The 24,169-nt window shown below is 52.0% G+C and overlaps 8 protein-coding genes and 2 non-coding genes across 10 annotated transcripts; 8 read left to right on the top strand and 2 right to left on the bottom strand.

The window, feature by feature from the left end:
- Positions 1–160: 160 nt before the first annotated feature.
- On the bottom strand, positions 161–2,400 carry BO83DRAFT_102268 (Zn(II)2Cys6 transcription factor). Its single transcript, XM_025525867.1, has 4 exons — positions 1,753–2,400; positions 1,599–1,694; positions 1,078–1,549; positions 161–1,020 (listed from the first exon to the last, which is right to left on the bottom strand). The coding sequence occupies exons 1-4, from the start codon at positions 2,039–2,041 to the stop codon at positions 327–329; spliced, it is 1,551 nt and encodes a 516-aa protein (XP_025385192.1). The 5' UTR covers positions 2,042–2,400; the 3' UTR covers positions 161–326.
- A 199-nt stretch (positions 2,401–2,599) lies between these two features.
- BO83DRAFT_319209 (O-methyltransferase) lies at positions 2,600–3,378 on the top strand (the record flags this gene model as incomplete). Its single annotated transcript, XM_025527770.1, has 2 exons — positions 2,600–3,289; positions 3,349–3,378. The coding sequence occupies 2 exons, from the start codon at positions 2,600–2,602 to the stop codon at positions 3,376–3,378; spliced, it is 720 nt and encodes a 239-aa protein (XP_025385191.1).
- Positions 3,379–3,594: 216 nt separating this feature from the next.
- On the bottom strand, positions 3,595–4,392 carry BO83DRAFT_380715 (FMN-binding negative transcriptional regulator; the record flags this gene model as incomplete). Its single annotated transcript, XM_025531824.1, has 1 exon — positions 3,595–4,392. One exon carries the CDS (start codon positions 4,390–4,392, stop codon positions 3,595–3,597), a length of 798 nt encoding a protein of 265 aa, XP_025385190.1.
- Positions 4,393–5,166: 774 nt separating this feature from the next.
- On the top strand, positions 5,167–6,557 carry BO83DRAFT_380714 (putative transsulfuration enzyme family protein). Its single transcript, XM_025531823.1, has 2 exons — positions 5,167–5,380; positions 5,452–6,557. The coding sequence occupies exons 1-2, from the start codon at positions 5,225–5,227 to the stop codon at positions 6,478–6,480; spliced, it is 1,185 nt and encodes a 394-aa protein (XP_025385189.1). The 5' UTR covers positions 5,167–5,224; the 3' UTR covers positions 6,481–6,557.
- Positions 6,558–7,739: 1,182 nt separating this feature from the next.
- BO83DRAFT_380713 (uncharacterized protein) lies at positions 7,740–11,139 on the top strand. The gene has a single exon (XM_025531822.1). It carries the CDS (start codon positions 8,042–8,044, stop codon positions 10,736–10,738), a length of 2,697 nt encoding a protein of 898 aa, XP_025385188.1. The 5' UTR covers positions 7,740–8,041; the 3' UTR covers positions 10,739–11,139.
- A 584-nt stretch (positions 11,140–11,723) lies between these two features.
- On the top strand, positions 11,724–14,852 carry BO83DRAFT_319189 (uncharacterized protein; the record flags this gene model as incomplete). Its single annotated transcript, XM_025527769.1, has 1 exon — positions 11,724–14,852. The coding sequence occupies one exon, from the start codon at positions 11,724–11,726 to the stop codon at positions 14,850–14,852; it is 3,129 nt and encodes a 1,042-aa protein (XP_025385187.1).
- Positions 14,853–15,734: 882 nt separating this feature from the next.
- On the top strand, positions 15,735–19,766 carry kgd1 (alpha-ketoglutarate dehydrogenase KGD1). The gene is made up of 5 exons (XM_025531821.1): positions 15,735–15,936; positions 16,028–16,331; positions 16,438–18,488; positions 18,544–18,917; positions 18,971–19,766. Exons 2-5 carry the CDS (start codon positions 16,134–16,136, stop codon positions 19,507–19,509), a joined length of 3,162 nt encoding a protein of 1,053 aa, XP_025385186.1. The 5' UTR covers positions 15,735–15,936; positions 16,028–16,133; the 3' UTR covers positions 19,510–19,766.
- A 108-nt stretch (positions 19,767–19,874) lies between these two features.
- Positions 19,875–19,947, top strand: BO83DRAFT_t208. The gene has a single exon. It is a non-coding gene; the product is annotated as a tRNA-Phe (tRNA).
- A 226-nt stretch (positions 19,948–20,173) lies between these two features.
- On the top strand, positions 20,174–22,593 carry BO83DRAFT_380709 (putative PHD finger domain protein (Ing1)). Its single transcript, XM_025531820.1, has 5 exons — positions 20,174–20,687; positions 20,828–21,498; positions 21,552–21,757; positions 21,819–22,373; positions 22,435–22,593. The coding sequence occupies exons 1-5, from the start codon at positions 20,346–20,348 to the stop codon at positions 22,491–22,493; spliced, it is 1,833 nt and encodes a 610-aa protein (XP_025385185.1). The 5' UTR covers positions 20,174–20,345; the 3' UTR covers positions 22,494–22,593.
- A 1,265-nt stretch (positions 22,594–23,858) lies between these two features.
- BO83DRAFT_t209 lies at positions 23,859–23,967 on the top strand. Its single transcript has one exon. It is a non-coding gene; the product is annotated as a tRNA-Met (tRNA).
- Positions 23,968–24,169: the final 202 nt, after the last annotated feature.

Below are 24,169 nucleotides of genomic sequence, written 5' to 3'. Positions count from 1 at the left end.
GCTTAATCTGATCCCCTCTTTGTATGTTAGATTTTGGCTCGGTAACTGGTCAGTGGCGCAAAAGCTTTTCGATGCAGGTCTGGAAAAATGGCTACGCCCTGCTCACTCTTTTGAAGGGGCTTTCGATCCATCCAAGGCCTGGCAACGGGATGAGTGAGGCCTGCTTGAACATTGAAATCGAAAGCCACCATTGAGCTTTCTGAATGCCATATCCCAAGTCAAGTGAATGATTCAGATAGTCAAATAGAACATCGCCCTAAAAACCCAAGAACATCCATGTTGTCTCGGTATCAGCGTCATCTTTGTGCGCCTGTTCGAGCTAGCGCTCAAATCAAAAGCCAGTCACGGCCCAGGTGACCGATTGAGAATATCCAGTGGGAAGGTTCTGTACCGTCGCACCGCTGCCAGCGGTCTTCTATAATCTTGGAAGCATTGATCACATTCACGCACTTGGTCTGCTCCCAAAAACTTTCCATATAAGTCCGCACAGAATCTCTTTGCTCCTGTCGTTGGCATTCAAGACCAGCGATTATTATGGGCCAGAGGATGCATTTGTACAAGGACTCGTCGTTCTGCAACCTTTCAATCGTGGCAAGCAACTCCTGGAGCAGGTCCTCCAGTGGTAAACACTCCTTAGTGAGAGCGCCAAGGACGCGTTTTCCATATATTAGAGCTCCTATCTTGTATGATTGCGCCAGTGTGCAAAGAGAGCTTGTATCTCTTGGAGGGGTGGTGCCCAGATATGGTAGCGACGAAGCCCATACAGAACAGTCGAATTGCTGGATGAAGTCTACCATCGATATAGTATCTTCAACGAAGTAGCTCCAGGTGGAGTCATCATGGCATTCGGAGCTGGCGATTGTGTCTCTTCGCGCAGAGAGATACCGTATAGCGTCCAGCAGGTATTCTGGACATCCAAGGAATGACTGCTCGACGGTCTCTTGAAATTGTGGGCCCCCAAGCAAATCATACTGTGACAATAACTTTGGGCGTACAAAGGTTCCACCCAAGGTTTCGATGCTAAAGTAAGATGATCGTCAGTCACAGAACTCAACACCCAGAGTGCTCCTTGCTTACGAGTAAATCTGACTAGCAAGAAAATTACGCAGGTCCTCTATAGTTTGTCCGGAATCGTGTCTGGAAACAGCCTGCGAATCAGGTGTACTGGGTTCCAACAATCTTTTGGCACCTTCTAGGTGGACATTCCACCGATCACTTCCAGACTCCAGAAGATCGAGAAATACTAGAAGGAATATGCTTGCCACTGTCTCATCCTTGTTCCGTGATTTCACATCACCCAGGGCTTGTGCAATCCCTTGTATGGCTTGATATTTGAAGCGAAGTGCGTCAGAGTTTGCAATCATTTGATCGGATGATGCATTGACGGTGAGATCACGGAACGAGCAATGCCGATTTACCCGGTGTCGCGCTGCAAGAGCCAGTACGGACTTGAGGAGAGTGCGGTCAAGCAGCGCGAGTGACATTAGGGCCCTAAGAGGATTCCTATCGCTGTCGTAAACGATGAAGAGCCCACATATGCTTTCATTATCTGATGCAGCGTTAGACAGGACCGTGCACAGCGCAACTAAATGACCCACAATAATCCAAGTAGTACCTGGAAACTGCATCCAGGTCAGATATGGCAAAATCGCCTATAGTCGGTGGTATGCTAATTACAGGTTCCAATGGGGTGACTAATCCGATATGAGCGATTTATTGATATTCAATAGGGTATGCAGCAGCTATACTTACCCTGACTTTCGGGAGACCGCACAACGGAAAGAGCAGACTCACTCGCCGATGCAAGACTGTCATCACTCGAGTCTGACTCTTTTCGGGGTTTTGCTTTTTTAGCTGGACTAGCTGATTTAGTGGCCAGTGATACGCCCCGCAGCTTCCCCCGTATCGCTAGGCCTTCGACCCATCTCAAAGGTCTAGAAGCAAAGCATTGATAGCCACTTGTCGCGCACTTCACGCAAGGAGATTGAGACTGGTCGCAGCGAATGCGCCGGCGTCGACATGTGTAGCACGGCTCCTCCATTCTCGTTGGACGTACAGTCTATAGTAGGCTGCGTAGCGACGCTGTCTTCACTGCGTGGCGAGATCCCCTCATCGAATGCCAGTCCAGCGGTTTTGATGCCCAACGCACAGAGAGGCCGTGATCTGCAATGGAGATAAAAATTTGAGACATGTAGAGTCTGTAGACAATAAAGTTCGATGATGGTGTCTGATAGGACAGAGCGGGGATGAAAGATGGAGGAAGATGATGCAGCGAGGCCGGGAGTAACTCTGTGGGGAGATTCAAGGTCTGGCCGCCAAAGTATTTCCGCCACCCAATCAAAGCACGATCCGCGCCCCCTGAACTGACCGGTCAACCGAAATTTACGGCATGACATTTACTCTTCTCATTCCTACCTTGCATTCTACATTTTTCATTTCGCTCTATGCGCGATAAGCAAGATGTGAACGAATATATAGTTCTGCGTAAGCCCCTCCGTTGTTCTAGCCCGGCGTCGGTTCAACACCCCTCTCTCCCTTCTACACCCATACTCGTACAGTAGGCTAAATATCTCGCCAAGACACATACTAATCCAACACAATGGCACCAGTTGATGAGAAACCAGTCTCTCTCTGCAAGTCTGAGACTCACGATACTCTGGAGATTTCCTTGCTAAAGTACATCTACTCTCACCCCTCCCTGCCCCAAATCCGCGGCAATCCGTCTGCCTTACTCACTCTCATCGACGAATTCGCTGCAAAGCAAGCCTTCTTTATCAGCCTTGGCCCAGACAAAGCCAAGAAGCTTTCGACGCTCTTCGCAGATGAAAAGCCCAAGGTTGTCGTTGAGCTCGGCACCTATGTCGGCTACTCCGCAATCATGTTCGCAGACGCCATGCGGCAAGCCGCTGGTGGATCCTCGACAGGCCTCCGCTTGTGGAGTCTGGAAGCTGATCCCCTCATTGCATCTATCGCCATGAACTTTATCGAACTGGCAGGCCTCAGCGATATCGTCAAAGTGGTTGTCGGTCCGGCGGACGACTCGCTCAAGCGCCTAAGTGCGGAAGGGAAGCTACCTAGTGTCGATCTCATGTTTATTGATCATATCAAGGATCTTTATGTACCTGATCTGGAGCTGTCGGAACGGCTTGGGTTCCTACACCCTGGCTCTTTGGTACTCGCGGATAATGTGGTGCATCCTGGTGCGCCGGCTTACCGGGAGTTTGTTCGTGGGAGCTCAAAGTATGAGAGCTGGGGGATGAAATGTCTTCTTTTCCCAGAAGATATAGTTGTAAGTGTTTCCCTGTCGTTATTGCCTGAAAATATGCGTTAATCATATATGTGTATCAGGACGAGATTGAAATCAGCAGAGTGAAATAGGATACAGTCTGTTTCGCTCACTGCATCTAGGATACGAGGTTATGATATGATCGCATGATAACTTCCACCATCTTATATGTGCTAGACTGGCTGCTGCGGTTATATAGTTGTTTTTACTAAGATAGTGCCATTCTTCGGCACTACATGCATGGCGCCCCACATAATCAGATACTATCTAATCTTTGCTCATTGATTCATAAACACTTCTCCATACTCCTACTTCTGCGCATCCTTCATCTCCCCCCTCTCCCTCACCATCTGCGCAACCCCCTTCGCAACATCCGTCTTTAATGCCTCAAACCCACTAACTACTCCCTCACGATCCCCTTTCCCCGACTCCTGACTCATCTTAAACTTCCCCTGCAGCCGCTCAATCCTAATCTCAATGCCAATAATATTCTTCTTCAGAAGTTCCACATACGGCACCGGAGCATCCGAGACCTTCCACGGCTCCGGCCGCCCCTCCGTTCCCGTATACCCCATAATAGACCCCTCACTCTGCCTCGTCAAATCCTCCACGGCTTTCTGTAGAAATGCCCCCGTCTCCTCGGACTTCGAATCACAGTAAACCCGGATCTTGCCGTACGCTTGCGCAGCGGCATAGTTCCACGTTGGGACGACCTTCCCCGTGGCGGGTTTCGTCTCCGTATAGAACTTGGGTGTGACGTAGTGGTGGTGTTCAGAGGTGAAGAGGACGAGGACTTCGTCTTCTAGTTCGAGAGAGTTGGGATTGTTGCCTGGTTGTTGTTGTTGCTGCGCTGCTAGTGCTTCCATTAGGGCCTTGGCTTGGGGGTTTTGCTTGGCCATGTGGCCGCGGAGGGTGCCATTGGGGATTGTTTCGTCCGATGAGTCTTCTGTTTGGGGGATGTCCAGAATGAAGGGAATGTGGCTTGATTGCAGGAGGGGGTAGAGAGGGGATTTGATTGCTGTTGTGAGGATGCCGAGGGGATTTTGGCGGATGAGTTGGTGGAGGGCTGGGATGTGGGATTCGGCGTGGATGGCGCGGAGATACATTGTGGGCGTGAATTGCGCTCCTGTTTGATGAATTCAAGTATGGCTTGTATTTTAAAAAGACTTCAAGTGAAGTAGAGAGGATAAGCGTTCTTATATTATCATCTAGTAAGTAGAACACGAGTTTATCGGCCGACGAGTCATACTTTTGTCTGTGTCAGCGCATCGGACAGTATGCTGATTGGACAGTATCGCCGAAAAATGAATTCACTTAGTACTATTTCTATTTAGTAAGTAGCACAACTGGTGGGGTAGACCTATAGAGCTGTACTAGATAGGTGTAGACCCCTCTTGGCTTCTGCAGAAAATCATCATGACTATTTCCTCGGAATTCAGAACTTGAGCCGATGAGCAATCTGGTGGATATTGTTACGTGCCTGAGCATTGCGGCACGTGGTCAGTAGCCACCAAGTGACGGATCAAGAATCCTTATCATCAGACTTTGATGTCCGTTCCCACACGTGCAAGTCGTTTCAAAGCCATTTGGTCAAAATCTCTGGCATTAGATTCTAGAATGTATGTGGAAAATATCTGTGATAGTGCAACTCAGGCCAGTTCGGGATGGTGGCGGGGCCACCATCTCCCGAACCAATGAAAGAGATTTTCCTCTCCAAATCTTTGCCCGTTTAGGAACTTGAAGGGAGTGGGGCGGGTTCTCCGCCAGAGAAAGACGAAGTATAGAGAAGAACCTGAAGGCAATCGACTCACTCTATGTGTATATAAGGGAGTCATTTCTCGTCTTCGAGTCAATTTCTTTAGATTTACCTTCAGTCTATACTACGGTCAGACTTGACATATAAAAAAAAAAGTATATTCAGCAGACGACTCGAGCAATATGACTCCCTCTAACCTTCACCATCCCTCGACTCGAGCACTGCATGCAGATGATCACCTTAACCGGGTGACAGACGTCGCACCCCCAATCCATCTGTCTACGACTTTCAGATTTCCCGATAACCCAGAAGATTTGATTCCGTCGGTTGACCCTGTGGTATGTTTGCCAATCGGCCAATGCGCATTCCCCAATGTAATGATGACCTCCACAACTAACAGCTTTATTAGGAAGAATTCGACGGCAAAAACTACATTTACTCCAGAGAGTTCGCCCCCAACGCAACTCGATTCGAAGCTGTCGTTTCGTCACTTCTCAACGGCCGGGTTGTTAGCTACTCGACCGGTCTCGCTGCCCTCCAGGCCGCCCTCGTCCTCTTGAACCCCCGTCGCATCTCGGTCGGTGAAGGGTATCACGGCAGTCATGAGGTCATCTCTGTTATCTCCAGATTGTCCGGGCTGCAGAAGCTACCACTCGATTGCCCGGCTGATGAGCTTGGCAAAGGCGATGTCATCCTCCTGGAAACCCCCGTCAATCCGCTAGGAACTTCTTTCAGTATTGATGAGTTCGCTAAGAAGGCCCATTCCAGAGGTGCTTATTTGGTGGTTGATAGCACCTTTGGGCCTCCTGGTCTTCAGGACCCCTTCCGGTGGGGCGCTGATCTCGTTCTGCATTCGGGATCTAAGTATCTTGGCGGCCATAGTGACCTTCTATGTGGTGTACTCGCTACTCAGCGCAGAGACTGGGAGAAGCAGCTGCTGGAAGATAGAGTCGCATTGGGCAATGTCATTGGCAATCTGGAGGCATGGCTTGGGCTCCGCAGTCTACGCACCCTCGAGGTTCGTGTCCAACGAGCGAGTCAGGGCTGCGGGAGTCTAGTTAGCTGGCTTAATCAGGCTTTGACTGCCCCCTCAGCTGCTGCTGGAAGCGAAGAACAGGTAGTTCAGTCTGTTGTCAAGAAAATCTACCATACCAGCCTGCAGGAGGAGCCTTGGATCAAAGAACAGATGCCTAATGGATTTGGTCCTGTCTTCTCAATTGTCCTTCAGAGTGAAAAATTTGCGCAACGACTACCTAGCAAGTTGGCTTTCTTCCAGCACGCCACGAGTCTGGGCGGTGTTGAGTCCTTGATCGAATGGCGTGCGTTATCGGATTCCCGGGTGGACAGGAAGTTGCTGCGGCTGAGTATCGGGTTGGAGAATTGGGCAGATTTGAAGAGTGATTTGCTGGAGGGGTTCAAGGCTGTTTTGCAGGAGTGATATGCACAAAGGATGTAAAAGTATATAGAAACATGCTCGTTGGAGACACTAGTCAGTTAAATGTAAGCACTATGACGGAAAGTGCAATTGAGGTATTAAACCTAAAAAACTTAAGAGAAGGCCTTTGCGCTGGTATGGCCACTGTATAAAGGCAAGGGTATAAACCAACGTCGACTTCCCCAGTGATTGGAGCAGCTGCAAAGCTAGTGGTCTCCTGCCTTGGTCTCGGTAATTAGTTAGTCTACTGTTGGTGGGAACATGACGTCGTTGGGTTCTTCTGTTCTCCGCAGAATCGCATTACGCCGATAATTTCAATATTTTCGCATGGTCGAAAAATGCATCTAAACTGAGACCAAATGAGACTTCAGGAGTTGATGTATCGAGTACCATGTGCCAGGGGGCGACAGGGATGAGTCGATGTTTTGACTCTCGAATCCGATCAGACCAGGTGAGCAACTGCCCGGATAGGCAAGTCTATCTGGTGACTAAGCTAGACCCTTGTTGACTAACTAGGGAGGAAACAGGTATATTACCCTGTTGTAACGCAGTATACTACTTAACACATCCATCATACCTCATGGGGATGGAAACCCTCTGAAAGACAATGTCGGTGATCATCACGAAGATGACTGGAAAGGGATGGAGGCTCACCGTAAAAAGTCGACTTCTCTCTGTCAGAAAGCCACCTGGCCCCCTCGCTCACAGCCGTTGTGCCGCTGTATCGAGAGATAGCCGCCGGTATCTATGGGGTACACATCCATACTTACACTATAGTTAGTTGGTTACTATGCTTAGGTACAATCTGAATGCGGTGTTACCTTCAGCGGCATCAATCAAACGCTGCGACAGATAAGTGCTATTACTAGCTGATCCCGGATTTGCTGGCAAATCCTTTCCTGAAAGTATCTTTTGGTTCTCTACCTGGTTACTTTGTATGTAGCTAAAAACCGAACTCTGCATAAGAGCGAGGACTAAACTCTTCATGGAGTAAATTCTGCAATGGATGGAGCACCGCAAACAGGGCGGACAGACTCAAAGCGGGCCACTTTCTGGCCGGTCCAGGCTCTTTTCCTCTTTTCCCTGAACATCCAAATTTAGCAACTTTTTAGGGACCGTCAAAACGAGGGAAAACAATCCCCCATACCTTCCTTACCTGCTCAATACCTGAAATTAAATTACTTAATTTGTCGCAGGAAGGAGCAGCAGCAAAAAGTCCAGAACAAAAACCATCCACCATGGCTCTTCTTCCTTCGGTTCCTTGCAGCATCCGTTCTTTGTCTCCCTCTCTTCTTCTCTTCTCTTCCACCTCCCTTCTTTTCTTTCTTACCCTGAATCCAGGGTCGTGATCGTGTCGTTCAAACAGCAGGGGGGCGCAACCCCGTTCCCGCAGGGCGCATTTTCCTTATCTTAGGTTTTGCACCGACGTAAACGTTGTTCCCGGCTGACCATTATTGACTTCCCACCCCCTCACCCTCACTCTTTTATCGGGTCTCCCCCGGCAAGGCTCGTTTCCCTGAACGGCGCTTGGCCGCGCTTTTATTGCTTCAGATCTTTGCTGAAGATGGCCTACAACGCCGTTTCTCAGGCCGACCACGAGGTGGCTTCCAACGCGACCGATTCGGACCATTCCCGCAGTCCATCGCCGGACTCTCAGCACAATGGTCACTTCCAGCAGTTGCCGCTGGACGCCGACCACATTGGGGCGGGCTCATACCTGCAACCCGCCAAGTCGAATGAAGACTCGGGCGTCAAGAGCTTGGGCTCTATGATCCGATCGATGACCTCAACCAGCTATGATATGGTGGAGGAAGATGACTATGAACTGCCTGCCGATCCCTCTGCGGATCAGAGTTCCAATAGTCCCCGTTACGTCCCTCCGCTAAAGACAGTCCCTCAGACTAGTTCTATGACTACCACCGCTGCTACCGATGCCCACACCCCTGAACCGGCCCTCCGCACTCCAGTCACCGATCAGCCGGTTCCCCTCAGTCATCCGACGCCTGACCTTCAATCGCTGCAAGGAGCCTACATCAATAATGTAGAGCGGCTTGAAAGGAGCGCTGAACGCATGAGCCTGAGTTCCAATATCGGAGACGAGATTCGCAGAATGGATCAGGAACAGAAGCGACGCTCTAGTTCGGCCTCCAACTCCACTCACGCCAGCAATTACGACGGCCTCAAAACAAGTCTGTCGTCTCGCCACGGCTCCATACAGTCCTCTCGTTTGGCACAGGTTGCAGAACACGCCCCTGCGCGATTCTACGGCGATTCGGCCACTCGAGTTCCCGCGATGCCTTACCTTCCTCCTCCCCCGCCGCCGGCTGTGCACACCGAGCACGACTTTGTTCAGCAGGACTACTACGACCAGGAGCTTGGGGAAGAGCTGGAACGGACATACACAGCTGCTTCCACCGATACGTATCAACAGGCTAGGGTCCTGTTCAACGACTTTGATGGCGTGCATTATGTTCCGAATGAGGGTAATCTGGGCCGACGAGTGTCGCTGACGCGACCTCCCTTGGCAAGCAGATCCGAGGCATATAAGGAGCCGCAGGCAGGCGAGAATATGGTTTACTACCCTGCTCCAGTGCCAAGGATGTTGAATCTACCACCTCGTTTGTCGCAGAAGAGTGATCAGCCACGAGGCAAACGTCGTTCACAGCTCCTAGGTGTGCTCGCTGCCAAAAACCGCAAGTCCACCCAGGTAGTCGCTAGTCAGGATCAAGGCGATGGTGGCGAGTCAAGTAACCACAACCAGCCGACAAGCGTACCTCCACAACTGCGCGCGAGTATGTTCTTCGAACAACCAGCTAGAGCCGTTGATGTAGAGGTCACTCAGGCTTCTGCAGTGGCGACGCTGGACAACATTCTTGATGCTTCTACAACTGCACCTGTCAGTGCGTTCACGGGGCAATTAGACCCTAAAGGATTCAGTCAAGCAAGTCGCAAACTATCTTCGAGGGATTTGACGGAGCAGCGAACGTCGCTGAACTCCACAAGTATGCTTGGGCTTGGCCATCGCTTGTCTGATCCGGATCTCAAAGATGTGCCTCTTGGATCCGGTCACTTACACAAACAAACAGAAGGCGAGGCTGCAGATGTCCATGAAGGTACATCTTTACGGGATGATAATCAAGACGGGCTTGGCGGTCCTGATGCGCCTGAGGCCGATGGGGAAGAGCACACTCATGAAGAGCCTGACGCTGACTTCACCGGGCCCCCTAACACGCTGCTGGCCGAGCTTGAATACCGAAAGAGCGAGTTGAAACAACGACTGCGATCGGCCCCCGAAACTACGGCGTTACACTCGACTCTTCTCCAACTCGAAGCGGTTGCGCAGAAGCAGAGCGAACATCGACGTCAAAGACCAGTGACCTTGGCATGGGAAGCCCCAGATGCCCATCCCCAAGAAGTTGACGATGACGATGATGTGCCCCTGGGCATGCTGTTTCCCGAAAAGGCGAATGCGGTCAGTGAAGTGCGTCCGTTGGGATTGATGGAAAGAAGGGAGCTGGAAGAGTCCGAGCCTCTCAGTAGGCGTCGTGCCAGGCTCCGCGGTGAGCCTGCCCCGCGCAGCCCTGAGAGGCGCCCGGTCACCATGTATTCTACGGGCGCACCAGACGATCAGCCGCAAGAAGATAGTGGTGACGAAGGCGAGACTCTAGCCCAACGCTTGAAACGGCTCAAAGAGAAAGACCAGCCTAGTGCACCCGCCGATAGTGATTTTGCAAACGAGATTCTGGCGGAGATCAAACAGGTGGGGGACGCTGAAGAAACCACCCAAGAGAAGGAAACGCCACCGGAAGATGAAACTCTGGCCCAACGTCGAGCTCGCCTGCAGAAGGAGGCTGAGGCTGAGGCCCGACAGAATTCCACATTGAAGATCCCCCGGTACCGAAGAAGCATGGCAGACATCCTTCACGCTCGACGTCCCACCACTGTTGGACGGCAGTCGACAATGGGCACTGCAGCGCCTCAGCCGATGCCTCAGCGCACACTGGACCATCGAATGTCTCTCCAACAGTTTCCACCGAATTATGGGCCGATGCCGGGTGCTGGGTATCCCCAATACCAGGGGCCCGCCGGCACAGTGCCATATGGGCCCGGAATGGTGCATCCCAATACTTTTTACAGTGATGCGTTACTAGGGATGAACCATCTCAGCTATGCTGTGCCGCCTAAAACGAAGATGGTCCGACCGGTCAATGAACCGGGGCAGCGGGAGATTATCGACCGCTGGCGACAGAGTATCGTCTGACTTAATCCTTTATTGCTTCCATCCTCTACATTTTTCTTATTTGTTTTTTTTTTTCTGCTTCAGCATATTAGCCGATCGATATTCCATTTTCATCTGTCCGGGCAATTGGTTATCGGGTACATCTACAGGTATTTAGCGCATCTTGCTAGCATGAGTTTGAAAGCATGAGCGATTGCGTGGTGTTAATTTCGAGTGAGATGAGCGGAACATTTCCCAGTTGTACTTATAGTAGCATGCGGGTCATCCTAGTCGCCCTGTCAGAAGTGACGATCTTTGCATATGGAAAAGAGCAAATCATGAAGCCCTCCATCCCCTAAAGTGTGTCTAGCTAGCATTTGTATCGCACGGGATGTGCGATGGTTGGCATTAACCATGTGTGAATGGTGTGCATTAGTTATCTTGTTGTCACTTTTTCAATGCCCAGTAGGAACTCAAAGAGAAGGGCACTAACTACTAAATATAACTTTTTTTTTCTTCCAATCTAATTCCAGACTTATCCGTTTGCGGTTGCGCATTCCTGCTGGCTGGTCCGTTCCTGACTGGCCGACACTCTCGTAGTGCTTTTTCTTTCCCCCCTTTGGCCTCTTTTGCTTATCAGGAGACTCATTCCATCCCCCCTACGTCCGTCGGTTTCACCCAAACCACCTTACCATCATTGGTAGAACTATTCCTGCTCCATGACGATCGTTGCTTGATTCTGCTGCATCTCCACGAACCCACCGCATTAACTCATTAAACACTCCGTCTCGGTTTTGCGCGCGTTCCCCTGGGATTGGCCCGCCCTCAGTCGCCCGGATGAGACATTGCCCCACGCCGCAACCTTGATCTTCCTCTTCTACTCCGCAGAGCTGTCACGGCCTGTGTGAACTTCGAGAAGCGCCATCCCATACGCATTGCGACCATCAGAAACAATGGGCGAGGTTTTCGCATCCTAAACGCCTACTTGGACGCGCCCTGGGTGCTTCGGGCTGATCCTCTTAACACCATGCCACCCTCCACGGTTTTCGCCTACTGGCGTCGCGAGCATCGCCGATCGAGCGCTTCCCCCGTCTCGCCCTCTTTACAGCCCACCTCCAAAGCACCGGTCACCAGCAACCCTCCTCAACTACCGGGGTTGTCTAACACACGGCCAAATCCCACTGCGCTTGGGACATCTTCTGTGGAGAGCTCGAGTCCGCAGGTCCCGAACAACCCCCATGAGGACTACTATGATGCAACGAAAAAAACCATCGCCGTAGCCGTCGCCCCGGCCAATGCGCCAGGCTCCTCTTCAGCAAACCTCGCGATTCCCTCCTCTTCCTCAGACAACCACGCCCGACCTATCTCAAGCTCCGACGAGCAAGATGTTACCATCACCACGTCGCAGTCGAACTACTCCCAATCGTCCATTGCCCCGCCGCGTTCAGATCAGGGCGACGGCGACTCTCCCAAACCAAGCTCCCCGTTTCGACTGTCCTTGGGCAAAAACCTCCTGAACTCCCATAACCTGACTTCTGATCACCATAACAAACGCTCATCGACTCCGGTGTTGTCATCTTCCGGTCATTTCCGATTTAGAACCTCCCCTGACATCTCCCCGGGCGACCGGATGGCTTCATCACACAAGGACAAGGACAAGGAACACAAGTATGAAGGTGCGGGCAATCGCCGTTCCGCAGACCGGGACGGTCCGTTGGAACAGTCCCATCACAAATCGGGAAGGACTCGGCTTCACCTGCTCAACCCTATGTCTTTGTTGGCCAGAAGGCGTTCTTCCAACCTAGCCAGTCTGCGGACCGAAGACACTAGAGTGGGGGCTCGCAATATAGTCCCGGCCATACCGGACGACTATGATCCTAGAATTCGCGGCAACATTGTACACGACTTCTCTGCGCCTCGTCCGCGTCGGAACCTGTCAACGGCACCTGTTCTTATGCATGACGTGAACAACCAGTCGAGCCCGGCAGATGTAACCTACAATGGAAATGGGAACTCGGCGCACGGCCCTGACCAGAGTGCCCAGGCAGGCGAGCAACGGAAGAGACACACACAGTACTCTCCTGTTTTCAAAGAACACTTTGAGGATGATCAGAAGGTGCTGCAAGTCGAGAGCAAGGCGTATCTGCAGTCATCTTTACTGACAGCGCAATCCAATGTTGAAAATGATCCACACACACTTCCTGTATTTGCACGAAAGTTGCCGTCAATGATACCGGAGCAGGATGTGTCGCCAGAGGTGCCAAGTGACCAGACGACACTGAAGCAAGACAGCCAACAGAGTCCACCTAGTAATGTCGGAGCAACAGCACAAGAAGATACCGACACGATCGAGGTCATACCAAATCAGCCATCTGGTTTACCTAAACATCTCAAGAGTAATGCCTCCCGGTTCAGCTTCGATATGAACGGCGTCGAATCATCCACACAGGAGAAACTTTTAGAAGAGAAGCATAAGGAGAAGGAGGCTGCAAGACGGGCCAAGGCACGCATGGAAGGCACAAGTTTCAGCGACGGTGAGGACGATTTCGATGAAGATCTGCTCGATGATATGGACGATCTGGAAGAGAAGATACCCGGTGTTAATGTCGACGCTGACGAGGACGATGATTTCTCTGGCTTTTCCGGCCCGGGTAATGCCCTCAACAAGCCCTGGCTTGCACCTGAACTCTCACCCATCATTGCTAGTCCGCTTCCAACTGGAAGCACATTTCCCCAGAATGTACAAGAACCGGCCCAGGGGCCGTTGGCAGACATCTCTGCTCCTTTGCCCATATCCGATTCCGTTGTCTCTGATGATGTCACGACCAATACACAGGCATTATCAGAGGCAACAAATGCTTCCAATAATGCAGCTCAGGTTGCCATGAGTTCACGCCCTCCAGCTCCACAGCCAATAGAAGATGATGACGATCTCTATTTTGACGACGGCGAGTTTGGTGATCTGTCCACAGAAGACATGGGCGAGAGATTTGACGAGTCCATTTTCGACGATGAGACGAGTCACCTGTATGAGCGGAAGCCAGTGGTGCAGCAACCTGTTCCTGCACCTGCGCCGCCGCCCGACAACGGGGCCGGGAGCGCTAATCCACTGGATGGTACTGCGGAACACGATGAGTTTACGCCAGAGCCAGACTACGATGGCGGACTTAGGCATGTTCCTAGCATGGCAAGTGACTATCGAAAGGGGTCCATTAGAGTCTACGGGCAAACGCGTGAGAGCTTGGCTAATCTGGGGTCTGCAAAGGCTCATGGTGGGGTGCTTTCCGAGCACAACCTCGAAGCTTTCCACAATGCATTGGCCAAAGCCGCCAGTGAAGCGGCTGCAAGTGACAGGTTCGGGCGCGAGACCAGCGTCAGTGAGCGGTCGTTGGGCCAAGAGAGCACCGCCCAGACCATGGATACGCCTTCAGGCCTCATTTCCGATGATAGTCGCTTGAGCCAGACCGTGGATATGGCTGCATTTGAGGAAGTTTTCGAAGACTTCAACTACGATGACAACGATGACGCACTGTTTGACGACCCCATCATTGCAGCGGCAAACGCAGAAGCGCTGGAAAACGACGATGAGGGATTTTATGGTCAAGAATTTGGGTTCTACGCACAAGCACATGGGGGCTGCAACGGTGAGCTCACCAACGGGGGCTACTTTGGTCCACGAGGTGTCGAGGGCGTCAGTCGTAGCTTCAGTAGTCGGGGCAAATTTCGAGAGCCAAGTTTGACCCCTATCACGGAACGCAGTGAATGGAGCACGCGGAACTCGGTCATCTCGTTGACAGCTCACGGTGCCGCCCATTCCAACCCTATCGCCAGCCCAGGCTTGGCTCAGCTGGTTGACCTTGGCGCTATGGACGACGAGATGTCTCTGAGCGCTTTGATGAAGCTCCGACGGGGTGCTTGGGGCGGAAGCAACGGCAGTCTACGGAGCAGCAGTGGCAGTCCCCCACCTCTACACTCGACGTCGAACCGGGCGAGCTTCATCTCCGATGCCAGCCCCACGATATATACAGCACCTCCCGATGCGTTCTGCGGGAGTGCGACTGAGTCTCCCATCCGGGAGTCTGACAGGTTTAGGTGGTCGCTGAACAATACGGAGCAGCTTGTGGGACAGTCAGCAGGAGGCGAGAAAGAGCCTTAGAGCTGCATCATTCGAATCGACTGGTCCTTTATCGGTCATACGCCCCAGGGTTGGCAGGAGGTCCGTCAGACGGGCGCACGCGTGTGACCAGCCCGGCTGCAGATCCCGGCAACAGGCCGGTTGGGCCAATCGGTAAAAGGATGAGAGTATATATATAACGTATATTGGTTTTTTTTATTGTTTTACTTACCCACAGGAGTTCGAGGGAACTGACATATATTATGATTGTAATGCCTGATATATAATGCTTGATCGTGCAGATCAAAGCGACCTGTGGTCTTTTATGATATCTGATGACCCCAAGGCGGATGGGAGGAATGGGAAGGCTAGACGATGATGTTGTATGTCTGCATATAGTACTACTACTAGTACAGCTTGGGAAGTAGTAATCTATTTGATGCTGGTTGGCCATTTGTGAAATGCTGCGGGGAGTCGTGGTCCGCTTCCATTTGTACGACATCCGGAGCATAAGCAGAACGGTGGGTGCCCAGGCCCCGGGAGCATTCAGGGGAATGACAGCCCCTTCATACTCCAGACTTCTTACAGAAATAACTCAATAATTACATCCCTGAGAATCAACCCGAGGATGATTGGTCCACGTGCCCACCCGCAAAGTCCCGGAGCGGGAAATGCTCATAACCGGGCTGTGGCGGTGCAGTAATTGGGAGTAATTGAAAGTAAACTTGCAGTGTTGTACCCGCAACCGGGAAGTTCGGCCCGCCCTGCGTTTTTCTCGGTTGCAGGGCACGGAATGACTAATGTGTGGCGACGCTCTACAGTGTAACTAGAGTAATGTTCGCTGTGTTAGTCTCAGCCACAGCCTGCGCTCGCTGGCCGTCATAGCCGTAGATCTCGGCAAACCTCAACTTGTTCCCGTTCCTCTCAAGGCCCATCTTGCTCTCCCATCTCCTCTCCATTCTTCTCCTCATACTAACGAGGTTGTCCTCTATATTCCACCCTCTCCTCTCCCCCCCGCTACTTTGATCAATAGAGAGTGCTTTTGCTCTCTGATGAGTCCCGTTTTGTTACAGGTGCTACGGCAATCCTAGTCGACACCTGTGTTTTTCTCGTTTCCCTACAAACCGTGCGTGTTCCTTTCATCCGCCTCGAGAAAAATCCCGCAGCTTAAGCAACCGATCCCCGTCAAACTAACTCGCGATCTTTACCTGCCATAGTTCTCGAGATAATTCGCCGTGTCATATATCTCGTTCGCCTAATCGTCGTCGAGCTTATAGCATATTAAATTTCAGCTCGCATTACCCCCATAGAAAATCTATCGCGATGTTTCGTTCCACTGCCGTAAAGGCCACCAGCGGCCTGCGCAGTCCGGCCTGCTCTTCTTGCAAGAGATCCCTCTCTCTTGCTGCTACTGCCAGATCTGCTGCCAACCGCTCAAAACTTGGCTTGACCACCAGACGTCCTCTCGCTCTCGTCGACCGGTTGTCCAAGAGGCACTATGCTGCGCCCGCTGAGGGTGTGGTAAGCAATTCCCCTGCACAAGTGTCGTCCACGCTTCTTGGCTTGGTTTCATCTCCGGTCTGAAAGCCAGTTTCGACTGACATTCGCTTTTTTGGCGATTCTGTAGGATGCCAATGACTCTTTCCTCTCCGGAAACACCGCCAACTACATCGATGAGATGTACGTCGCATGGAAGAGAGATCCTTCCAGCGTGCACATCTCATGGCAAACGTATTTCAAGAACATGGAGGAGGGCAACATGCCCGTCTCCCAGGCTTTCCAGCCTCCTCCGACTCTCGTCCCTACCCCTACCGGTGGTGTCCCTCAGGAGATGCCCGGCGCAGGCCTGTCATTCGCGGCCGGTACCGATGTCACGAATCACCTGAAGGTTCAGCTTCTGGTCCGCGCCTACCAGGCTCGTGGTCACCACAAGGCCAAGATCGATCCCCTTGGTATCCGCGGTGAGGCCGAGGCCTTCGGTTACAACAAGCCCAAGGAGCTCGAGCTGGACCACTACGGATTCACTGAGCGCGATCTGGACCAGGAGTTCAACCTTGGACCCGGTATCTTGCCCCGCTTCGCCACCGAGGGACGCAAGAAGATGACCCTGCGCGAGATCATTTCCACTTGCGAGAAGATCTACTGCGGCTCCTACGGTGTGGAGTACATCCACATCCCCGACCGTAAGCCCTGCGACTGGATTCGCGACCGCTTCGAGGTTCCCGAGCCCTACAAGTACTCTGTCGATGATAAGCGCCGCATCCTCGACCGCCTGATCTGGTCCCACAGCTTCGAGTCCTTCCTTGCGACCAAGTTCCCCAACGACAAGCGTTTCGGTCTGGAGGGTTGTGAGACCCTTGTGCCCGGTATGAAGGCCCTCATCGACCGCAGTGTCGACTACGGTATCAAGGACATCGTCATCGGTATGCCTCACCGTGGTCGTCTGAACGTCCTTTCCAACGTCGTCCGTAAGCCCAACGAGTCCATCTTCAGTGAGTTCGCTGGTTCCGCTGAGCCCTCCGATGAGGGATCCGGTGATGTCAAGTACCACTTGGGTATGAACTTCGAGCGCCCTACCCCCTCGGGCAAGCGTGTCCAGCTTTCTCTGGTTGCCAACCCCTCTCACTTGGAGGCTGAGGACCCGGTCGTTCTCGGAAAGACTCGCTCCATCCAGCACTACAACAAGGATGAGCAGAACTTCGACTCCGCCATGGGTGTGCTGTTGCACGGTGATGCCGCTTTTGCCGCCCAGGGTATCGTCTACGAGACCATGGGTTTCCACTCTCTCCCCGCCTACTCCACCGGTGGTACCATCCACATCGTTGTGAACAACCAGATCGGTTTCACCACTGACCCCCGCTTCGCCCGCTCCACCCCTTACTGCTCGGACATTGCCAAGTCCATTGACGCTCCTGTCTTCCACGTGAATGCTGATGACGTTGAGGCGGTCAACTACGTCTGCCAGGTTGCTGCCGACTGGCGTGCCGAGTTCAAGCGTGACGTTGTCATCGACATTGTCTGCTACCGTAAGCAGGGTCACAACGAGACCGACCAGCCCTCTTTCACCCAGCCTCTGATGTACAAGCGCATTGCTCAGCAGAAGAGCCAGCTTGACAAGTACGTCAACAAGCTGATCGAGGAGGGTACCTTCACCAAGGAGGACATCGATGAGCACAAGAAGTGGGTCTGGGGCATGCTGAACGACAGCTTCGACCGCAGCAAGGACTACCAGCCCACCAGCAAGGAGTGGCTCACCTCCGCCTGGAACGGTTTCAAGACCCCCAAGGAGCTTGCCACTGAGGTTCTGCCTCACCTCCCCACTGGTGTTGAGGGCCCTCTGCTGAAGAACGTTGCTGAGAAGATCAGCGGTGGTGGTAGCCCCGAGGGCTTCACCCTTCACAAGAACCTCAAGCGTATCTTGGCTAACCGCAAGAAGGCTGTCGATGAGGGTCAGGGCATTGACTGGGCTACTGCTGAGGCTCTTGCTTTCGGCTCTCTTGTGTCCGAGGGTTACCACGTCCGTGTCTCCGGTCAGGATGTCGAGCGTGGTACTTTCTCCCAGCGTCACGCTGTCCTGCACGACCAGGAGACTGAGGGCACCTACACTCCTCTCCAGAACATCTCTGAGAACCAGGGAAGCTTCGTTATCTCCAACTCCTCCCTCAGTGAATTCGGAGCGTAAGTTTCAGCTTCTGCCTCTTCTCATGGTGGATTAAAACTAACTCTATTCCAGTCTTGGTTTCGAATACGGTTACTCCCTGACCTCCCCCAACGCCCTCGTCATGTGGGAGGCTCAATTCGGTGACTTTGCCAACAACGCTCAGTGTATCATTGATCAGTTCATCGCTGCTGGAGAGTCCAAGTGGCTGCAGCGCTCTGGTCTGGTTGTTTCCCTGCCCCACGGTTACGATGGTCAGGGTCCTGAGCACTCCTCCGGTAGAATGGAGCGTTGGTTGCAGCTTTGCAATGAGGAGCCCCGTGTCTTCCCCGAGGGTGACAAGCTCGACCGCCAGCACCAGGACTGCAACATGCAGATCGTCTGCATGACCAGCCCTGCCAACCTGTTCCACGTTCTGCGTCGCCAGATCCACCGCCAGTTCCGCAAGCGTATGTAACCTACAAAATCTCCTGTACAAGTCTAGTGTTAACTATCGTTCCAGCCCTCGTGATCTTCTTCTCCAAGTCTCTGCTCCGTCACCCTCTTGCTCGCTCTGACATTGAGGGCTTCACTGGTGACTCTCACTTCCAGTGGATCATCCCCGACCCCGCCCACGGCAAGGAGATTGACGAGCCTGAGAAGATTGAGCGTGTCATCCTGTGCTCTGGCCAGGTCTACGCTGCTCTTACCAAGCACCGTGAAGCCCACGGCATCCGCAACACTGCCATCACCCGTGTTGAGCAGCTGCACCCCTTCCCTTGGGCTCAGCTGAAGGAGAACCTGGACAGCTACCCCAACGCCCGCAACATCGTCTGGGCCCAGGAGGAGCCTCTGAACGCCGGTGCCTGGAGTTACACCCAGCCCCGTATCGAGACTCTGCTGAACGAGACCGAGCACCACAACCGCCGTCACGTTCTGTACGCCGGTCGCGCTCCCAGCGCTTCCGTCGCCACTGGTCTCAAGTCTGTCCATCTCAAGGAGGAGCAGGAGTTCCTCAACGATGCTTTCACTGTTCACCAGGAGCGCCTCAAGGGCGAGTAAATGATGTCGTTGTAAGAGTGTGTTTGGGTTGGGGAGTCAGCGTTGGCTCGTTCTGGTCTTCTTTGTATGATTTTCCTTTGTTCAGCAGCATAGTGTACGATGATTATACTACAGTTCATGCTTAAGTGTTTCCGGGCTTTGGGTCTCGTTTCTTTGCCACATTGTTTCGTGATCTAGCCTGCCGATACCTAGCATGTGCTTCGTGCACGCGTGTAAATTAAGAACGTTGATATAATTTCAGTTTCTTTGGTTGGCAATTGCACCGTAAGCTAGACTGTATACAAAGGCTTGTATGCTTCTTTCTCACCTAAGCTCATTGACATGTAGTTCTTATAGCCAGAAAGAGTGGCAAAATCAACAATCATGGGGCAATGGCGCATCTGGGAGCGCGTCAGACTGAAGATCTGGAGGTGGCCGGTTCAAGCCCGGCTTGCCCCATCCTTGTTTTTCTCAATTCATTTTTGTTGTGGGTTGTGGATCTCCCGATATACACCAGTTGATAGTTCGAGTTTGAAAGTTGAGATTCGTTTAATTGATATGTGACGTCACCGAAAGCTTATCAACATGTCTTTGTCAGCCGAAATTCAGTGCCTGGTTCTGCAGGCACCAATCACCTGATGAATGATGGGCTCTGCCGGGTCTTTCTCCGCACTGCAAGCCTCCCCATCGCTCCAACTCTCGTTTCCCACCCCCGATTTTTCCCTGTTTTGTCTGTCTGTCCATGTTCTTCCATCTGCTGAGCCATCGATCTCCCAGTATCTCTGAGTGCTTCTTGTTCCCTGATTGAGTCGGACTTGCTGTCCGACTTGTGTTGCCTTTTTCCTTCTTTACCCATCATGTCTGCCGTGGCCGTCAACTCTCAGGGTCAGAGCGCTCGTCAGTCAACGCGCCAGACGAGAACGAACCCATCTCGCACATCGAAGACTGTGGGCCGCTCGTCCTTCGCTTATGGTCATGGCTCCATGGCTGATACCCAGTCTGCGACCCCTGTGGCCCATGGCTTCTATCCTGCTCTCACCCATTTCACGGACGCCATTACCGCCCTCCCCAGGGAATTCCGTCGTCATAATTCGCTGCTCAAGGAGGTCGATGCGAAGGCTTGGGCTTTAGAGGACAATTTGCTCCAATTGCTGAGGTCCGCTTCGGAGTCGCAGCCTGTGCCGTACCCCTCTACTCCGGTAGGTAGTTTTGCTGGGCGCCCTGTTCGGGGGAGATTTCTTATCCTTGGTGTGGGTCATATAGTGGTCTGCGGGGATAGGCTATTTACGATGAATTCTGGGGTGGATCTGAGCATGTGCTGACGAGTTATCGTGACTAGATCCCCGAGTCTCAGGAAAGCAAAGACCGCCGCATCCTGTTCCATCGTGTGCGCCATACGCTTACGGATCTGATGATGACTGCGGATGAGAAAAACCACGTTATTTCGAATGCGAACGACGAATTGGACCGACAGCTCACACGTCTTGATTCTATCTTCCCGTTCATCGCGGGGGAGATCAGCGATGAAGCTCGTCTGGGAAGTCTCACGCACTGGGCTTACACGAATAGAAATGCCCCCAAGACAACTACTAATGAGCGTCCTCGTCGGGAGGCTGCATCCACTAAGGAATTGGCGCATGCGATCCATGAGGCGGAGGCTGCTTCGCGGAGCGAGGCTAGGCGCGAAGCTGTCATTGCGCGCAGACAGCGTCGCACGCATGCGGATTCGGATCTGGACGATGTACGTGCTGGCGGAGCTCGCAAGGGACAATCTAGTAAATCTCGCGGGGGTGCGGGTGCTGGTGATCAGGCCGGACATGGTCAGGGAAATACTGGGTCGGGCCAGGCCAAACGCCGCAAGGTTGAGCGGCCCGCGCCTGTGGAGGCTAGTGCTGCGATGGAACGCACTGCTAGCAGCGCTAGTACTTCGAGGCAGGCTGCTTCGAAGGATCCCGCTGAAGCTACGAAGAAGAGGCGGGCACCCAATACGAATGCGGCTGCTCGGAAGAGGTATGTTGGTTTTGCTTGCTTTGGTGGTATACATGGACTAACGTGAGTGACAGAAACAACACCAATGCATCCGCAGTCGATTCCCCGGTTCTGGCTCCATCCCCTGTTGTCGCTGCTGCGGCTATTCCACGAAGTGCTGTCAGTCCTGGACCTGGTACAGTGCGGCCACAGACGTCTCGCGCACAGCAGAATTCCGGACAAGCGAACAATGGTCGTCAGAGACCGTCATCTTCTGCATCCAATCGCGTTACCAGCAATGGTACGTTTCAACCATGTTCTATCGCAGTCTGTTCACAAATCTAACCAAATAACTACTCTAGGCAAAGCTGCAGAACCTAAAACCACAATTAAAGAGACGACATCCAAAACCGAAGCCACTCCTACTTCTAATCCAGATACCCAACGAGAAACCGAAGAGCCCACCACAGACGCATCTAAGCTTCCACCTCCTATCAGCACTAAACGTGAAGACACCGATGGAAAGCCCGCGCCGTCCATCGAACCGGGCGAAGTCCCCGCACCGCCAGTCTCGAATCCACCTCCCAAGGGCCGGTCATCCAAGACATCCACCCCGGTGCTACCCACCCTTTCTGAACCCACTCAGCGCGTACGACCTACCCGAAGCACTGATCCCGCACCAGCCAAACGGTCCCACAAGAAGAACAGCAGCGTGCCGGTGGTGCAAGCGCGGGCCGTATCGGAAGAGGAAGAGTCTCTCCACGAAGGAGATGACGAAGACGAGGACGGTGAGCCCAGATACTGCTACTGCAATGAGATCAGTTTCGGCGAGATGGTGGCATGTGATAATGACGCCTGTCCTCGCGAGTGGTTCCATTTGTCGTGTGTTGGGTTGACGAAGCCGCCTGGGAAGAATGGTGAGTCTATCTCTTTATTCTCTGTGAATTTGGAGGGTGCAGATCGCTAACGTGAAATCAGTCAAATGGTACTGTAATGAGTGTAAGGAGAGTATGCGACGGAGTCGAAGTGGGCGTTGAACAGGCGAAGCAGGAGGAAGCAAAACAAAATAGGGTACTGGAGTTATGGGTTGGGAATGGCTTTTGGCTCTTATGAATGTACATACATAGTAGACAATAGAATGATTGTCTGGCTTTTGTCAAGTATGTTTATAAAGTAGTGGCGACTCAACACACTTCTATCTATATTAAAACCAGTAAAAGGCATGGAGGCTTCTCGGCCAGTCAAAGAGCTGCATGATGGATAGTATACTGGTATGCGCCGCACCAGCTTGAGTTAAAATCTGGAGACAGGATCATGATCCTCTACCCCGCCAGCCTATACCAGCTCATGAATACCCGGCGCCAGTTCCACTCTTATCATTGCCCTTCCTCTTATTCTCAACCCTCGATTGATAACATCCCCATCAGCTCAGCTGACAAAACGTCCAACGAGAAAACTCGAGCTCCCTCGCATTGCCGAGATCGAAGCCATCAACTGATATTCTCAGGGACCCGTGCAGATCCGTCAAAGTGATCCGAGTCAAAAGAGCGCTTCGCAGTCAAAAGTCGGCTTCTCCATCGCACCACTAGAAGCAGAAAACATGAAATTTGTTGCTGCTAACAGCAAAATCCGCGTCCCAGGAGTCTACGATGATGTTATAGATCCGGAGACCCAGAAAAAACGGTACATCGTCATGGAATATATCCCCGGTACCGATTTGCAGAAGTTAGCGCCATCTCTTGCTGAATGAAGACCAGAAGGAAAAAAAAGTCAAAAAGTGCTTCTATATAGAATCACTACCCAACAACACTCAACATCATGTACTACCACCGCTTAAAGCAGACAAACTCCCAACAAATCTCGCACTTCCCTACCAATGAAGTTGCACCCCCAGACAACTTCGTTTAAATTCAAGTCATCAGGATTTAGCGATTGATTTGTCCATTGGGTAAACGGAGTCGGCTCAGCGTTGTTCGCTAGTCGAAAATATCGCGCCGACCAGTATCACCTATGGCACCGTTGTTTGTGTTATGGTAGTATCCGGTCATGTAGAGTATCGATGTCTTGGTAAGTTATAGACTACTAAGTATGACCTCAATCACTGATTAGATATATTCGTGGCTACTACTACATCTTGACAGCCTACACCTGGGCTTGGGTCAATGCCTTAGCATCAATAGGACTTGGTCAAGATTATTAGTATATGTACTACCACTCATGAGATCAATTATTATTCCAGAATAATTGACACAAACAAGATTACGGTATGTAAATACCCTGTAGTTGTTTATTGTCAAGTGGTGCTTGTGTAGTATTTGTCCACTATCCGCAACGCACTTACAGCACCAGAAAACAACACAACTCTTCATTTACCAAACCCTAGAGGCATTCCTCAACAAGTCGTCTCGATGGTGTAGTTGGTTATCACGTGGGTCTCATACTACAGTATGACGTGGAAGCTTCAACTTCCATGCGATCCCAAGGCCGGGAGTTCGAACCTCCCTCGGGACAGATCTTTTTCTCTCTTATTATTTTTTACACCTCTCGGGGGTTGTGTACATTTGCAATGGGTAAATAATAATGTTTGGCTTTTTTTTTTTTTTTTTTTTTTTTTCCTATCTACCTACCATCTTTAGAGGGTGGGGTCCTTTAGCCTTTTCGTCTTGCTGTTCTGTGCCACTGAGTAGGTTTTGAATGATTGAAGAAGGTCCTA

This window comes from Aspergillus eucalypticola, assembly GCF_003184535.1.
Source record: "Aspergillus eucalypticola CBS 122712 chromosome Unknown BO83scaffold_23, whole genome shotgun sequence".
Lineage (NCBI taxonomy): Eukaryota > Fungi > Ascomycota > Eurotiomycetes > Eurotiales > Aspergillaceae > Aspergillus > Aspergillus eucalypticola.
Note: the sequence above shows the minus strand (reverse complement) of the source record. Positions and strands in the feature narration are given on the sequence as shown.

What these genes read in the sequence shown, in the direction of transcription:
- kgd1 (XM_025531821.1), top strand. Translation starts at nt 16,134, where the DNA reads ATGTTTCGTTCCACTGCCGTAAAGGCCACCAGCGGCCTGCGCAGTCCG. An exon ending in TCCCTCAGTGAATTCGGAGC is followed by an intron (nt 18,489 to 18,543) that starts GTAAGTTTCAGC and finishes ACTCTATTCCAG; the next exon opens with TCTTGGTTTCGAATACGGTT. An exon ending in CCACCGCCAGTTCCGCAAGC is followed by an intron (nt 18,918 to 18,970) that starts GTATGTAACCTA and finishes CTATCGTTCCAG; the next exon opens with CCCTCGTGATCTTCTTCTCC.
- BO83DRAFT_380709 (XM_025531820.1), top strand. Translation starts at nt 20,346, where the DNA reads ATGTCTGCCGTGGCCGTCAACTCTCAGGGTCAGAGCGCTCGTCAGTCA. An exon ending in TGCCGTACCCCTCTACTCCG is followed by an intron (nt 20,688 to 20,827) that starts GTAGGTAGTTTT and finishes TATCGTGACTAG; the next exon opens with ATCCCCGAGTCTCAGGAAAG. An exon ending in AATGCGGCTGCTCGGAAGAG is followed by an intron (nt 21,499 to 21,551) that starts GTATGTTGGTTT and finishes CGTGAGTGACAG; the next exon opens with AAACAACACCAATGCATCCG.
- BO83DRAFT_102268 (XM_025525867.1), bottom strand. Translation starts at nt 2,041, where the DNA reads ATGGAGGAGCCGTGCTACACATGTCGACGCCGGCGCATTCGCTGCGAC. An exon ending in GCGGTCTCCCGAAAGTCAGG is followed by an intron (nt 1,695 to 1,752) that starts GTAAGTATAGCT and finishes ATATCGGATTAG; the next exon opens with TCACCCCATTGGAACCTGTA. An exon ending in CAGGTACTACTTGGATTATT is followed by an intron (nt 1,550 to 1,598) that starts GTGGGTCATTTA and finishes ACGCTGCATCAG; the next exon opens with ATAATGAAAGCATATGTGGG.
- BO83DRAFT_380713 (XM_025531822.1), top strand. Translation starts at nt 8,042, where the DNA reads ATGGCCTACAACGCCGTTTCTCAGGCCGACCACGAGGTGGCTTCCAAC.
- BO83DRAFT_380714 (XM_025531823.1), top strand. Translation starts at nt 5,225, where the DNA reads ATGACTCCCTCTAACCTTCACCATCCCTCGACTCGAGCACTGCATGCA. An exon ending in TTCCGTCGGTTGACCCTGTG is followed by an intron (nt 5,381 to 5,451) that starts GTATGTTTGCCA and finishes CAGCTTTATTAG; the next exon opens with GAAGAATTCGACGGCAAAAA.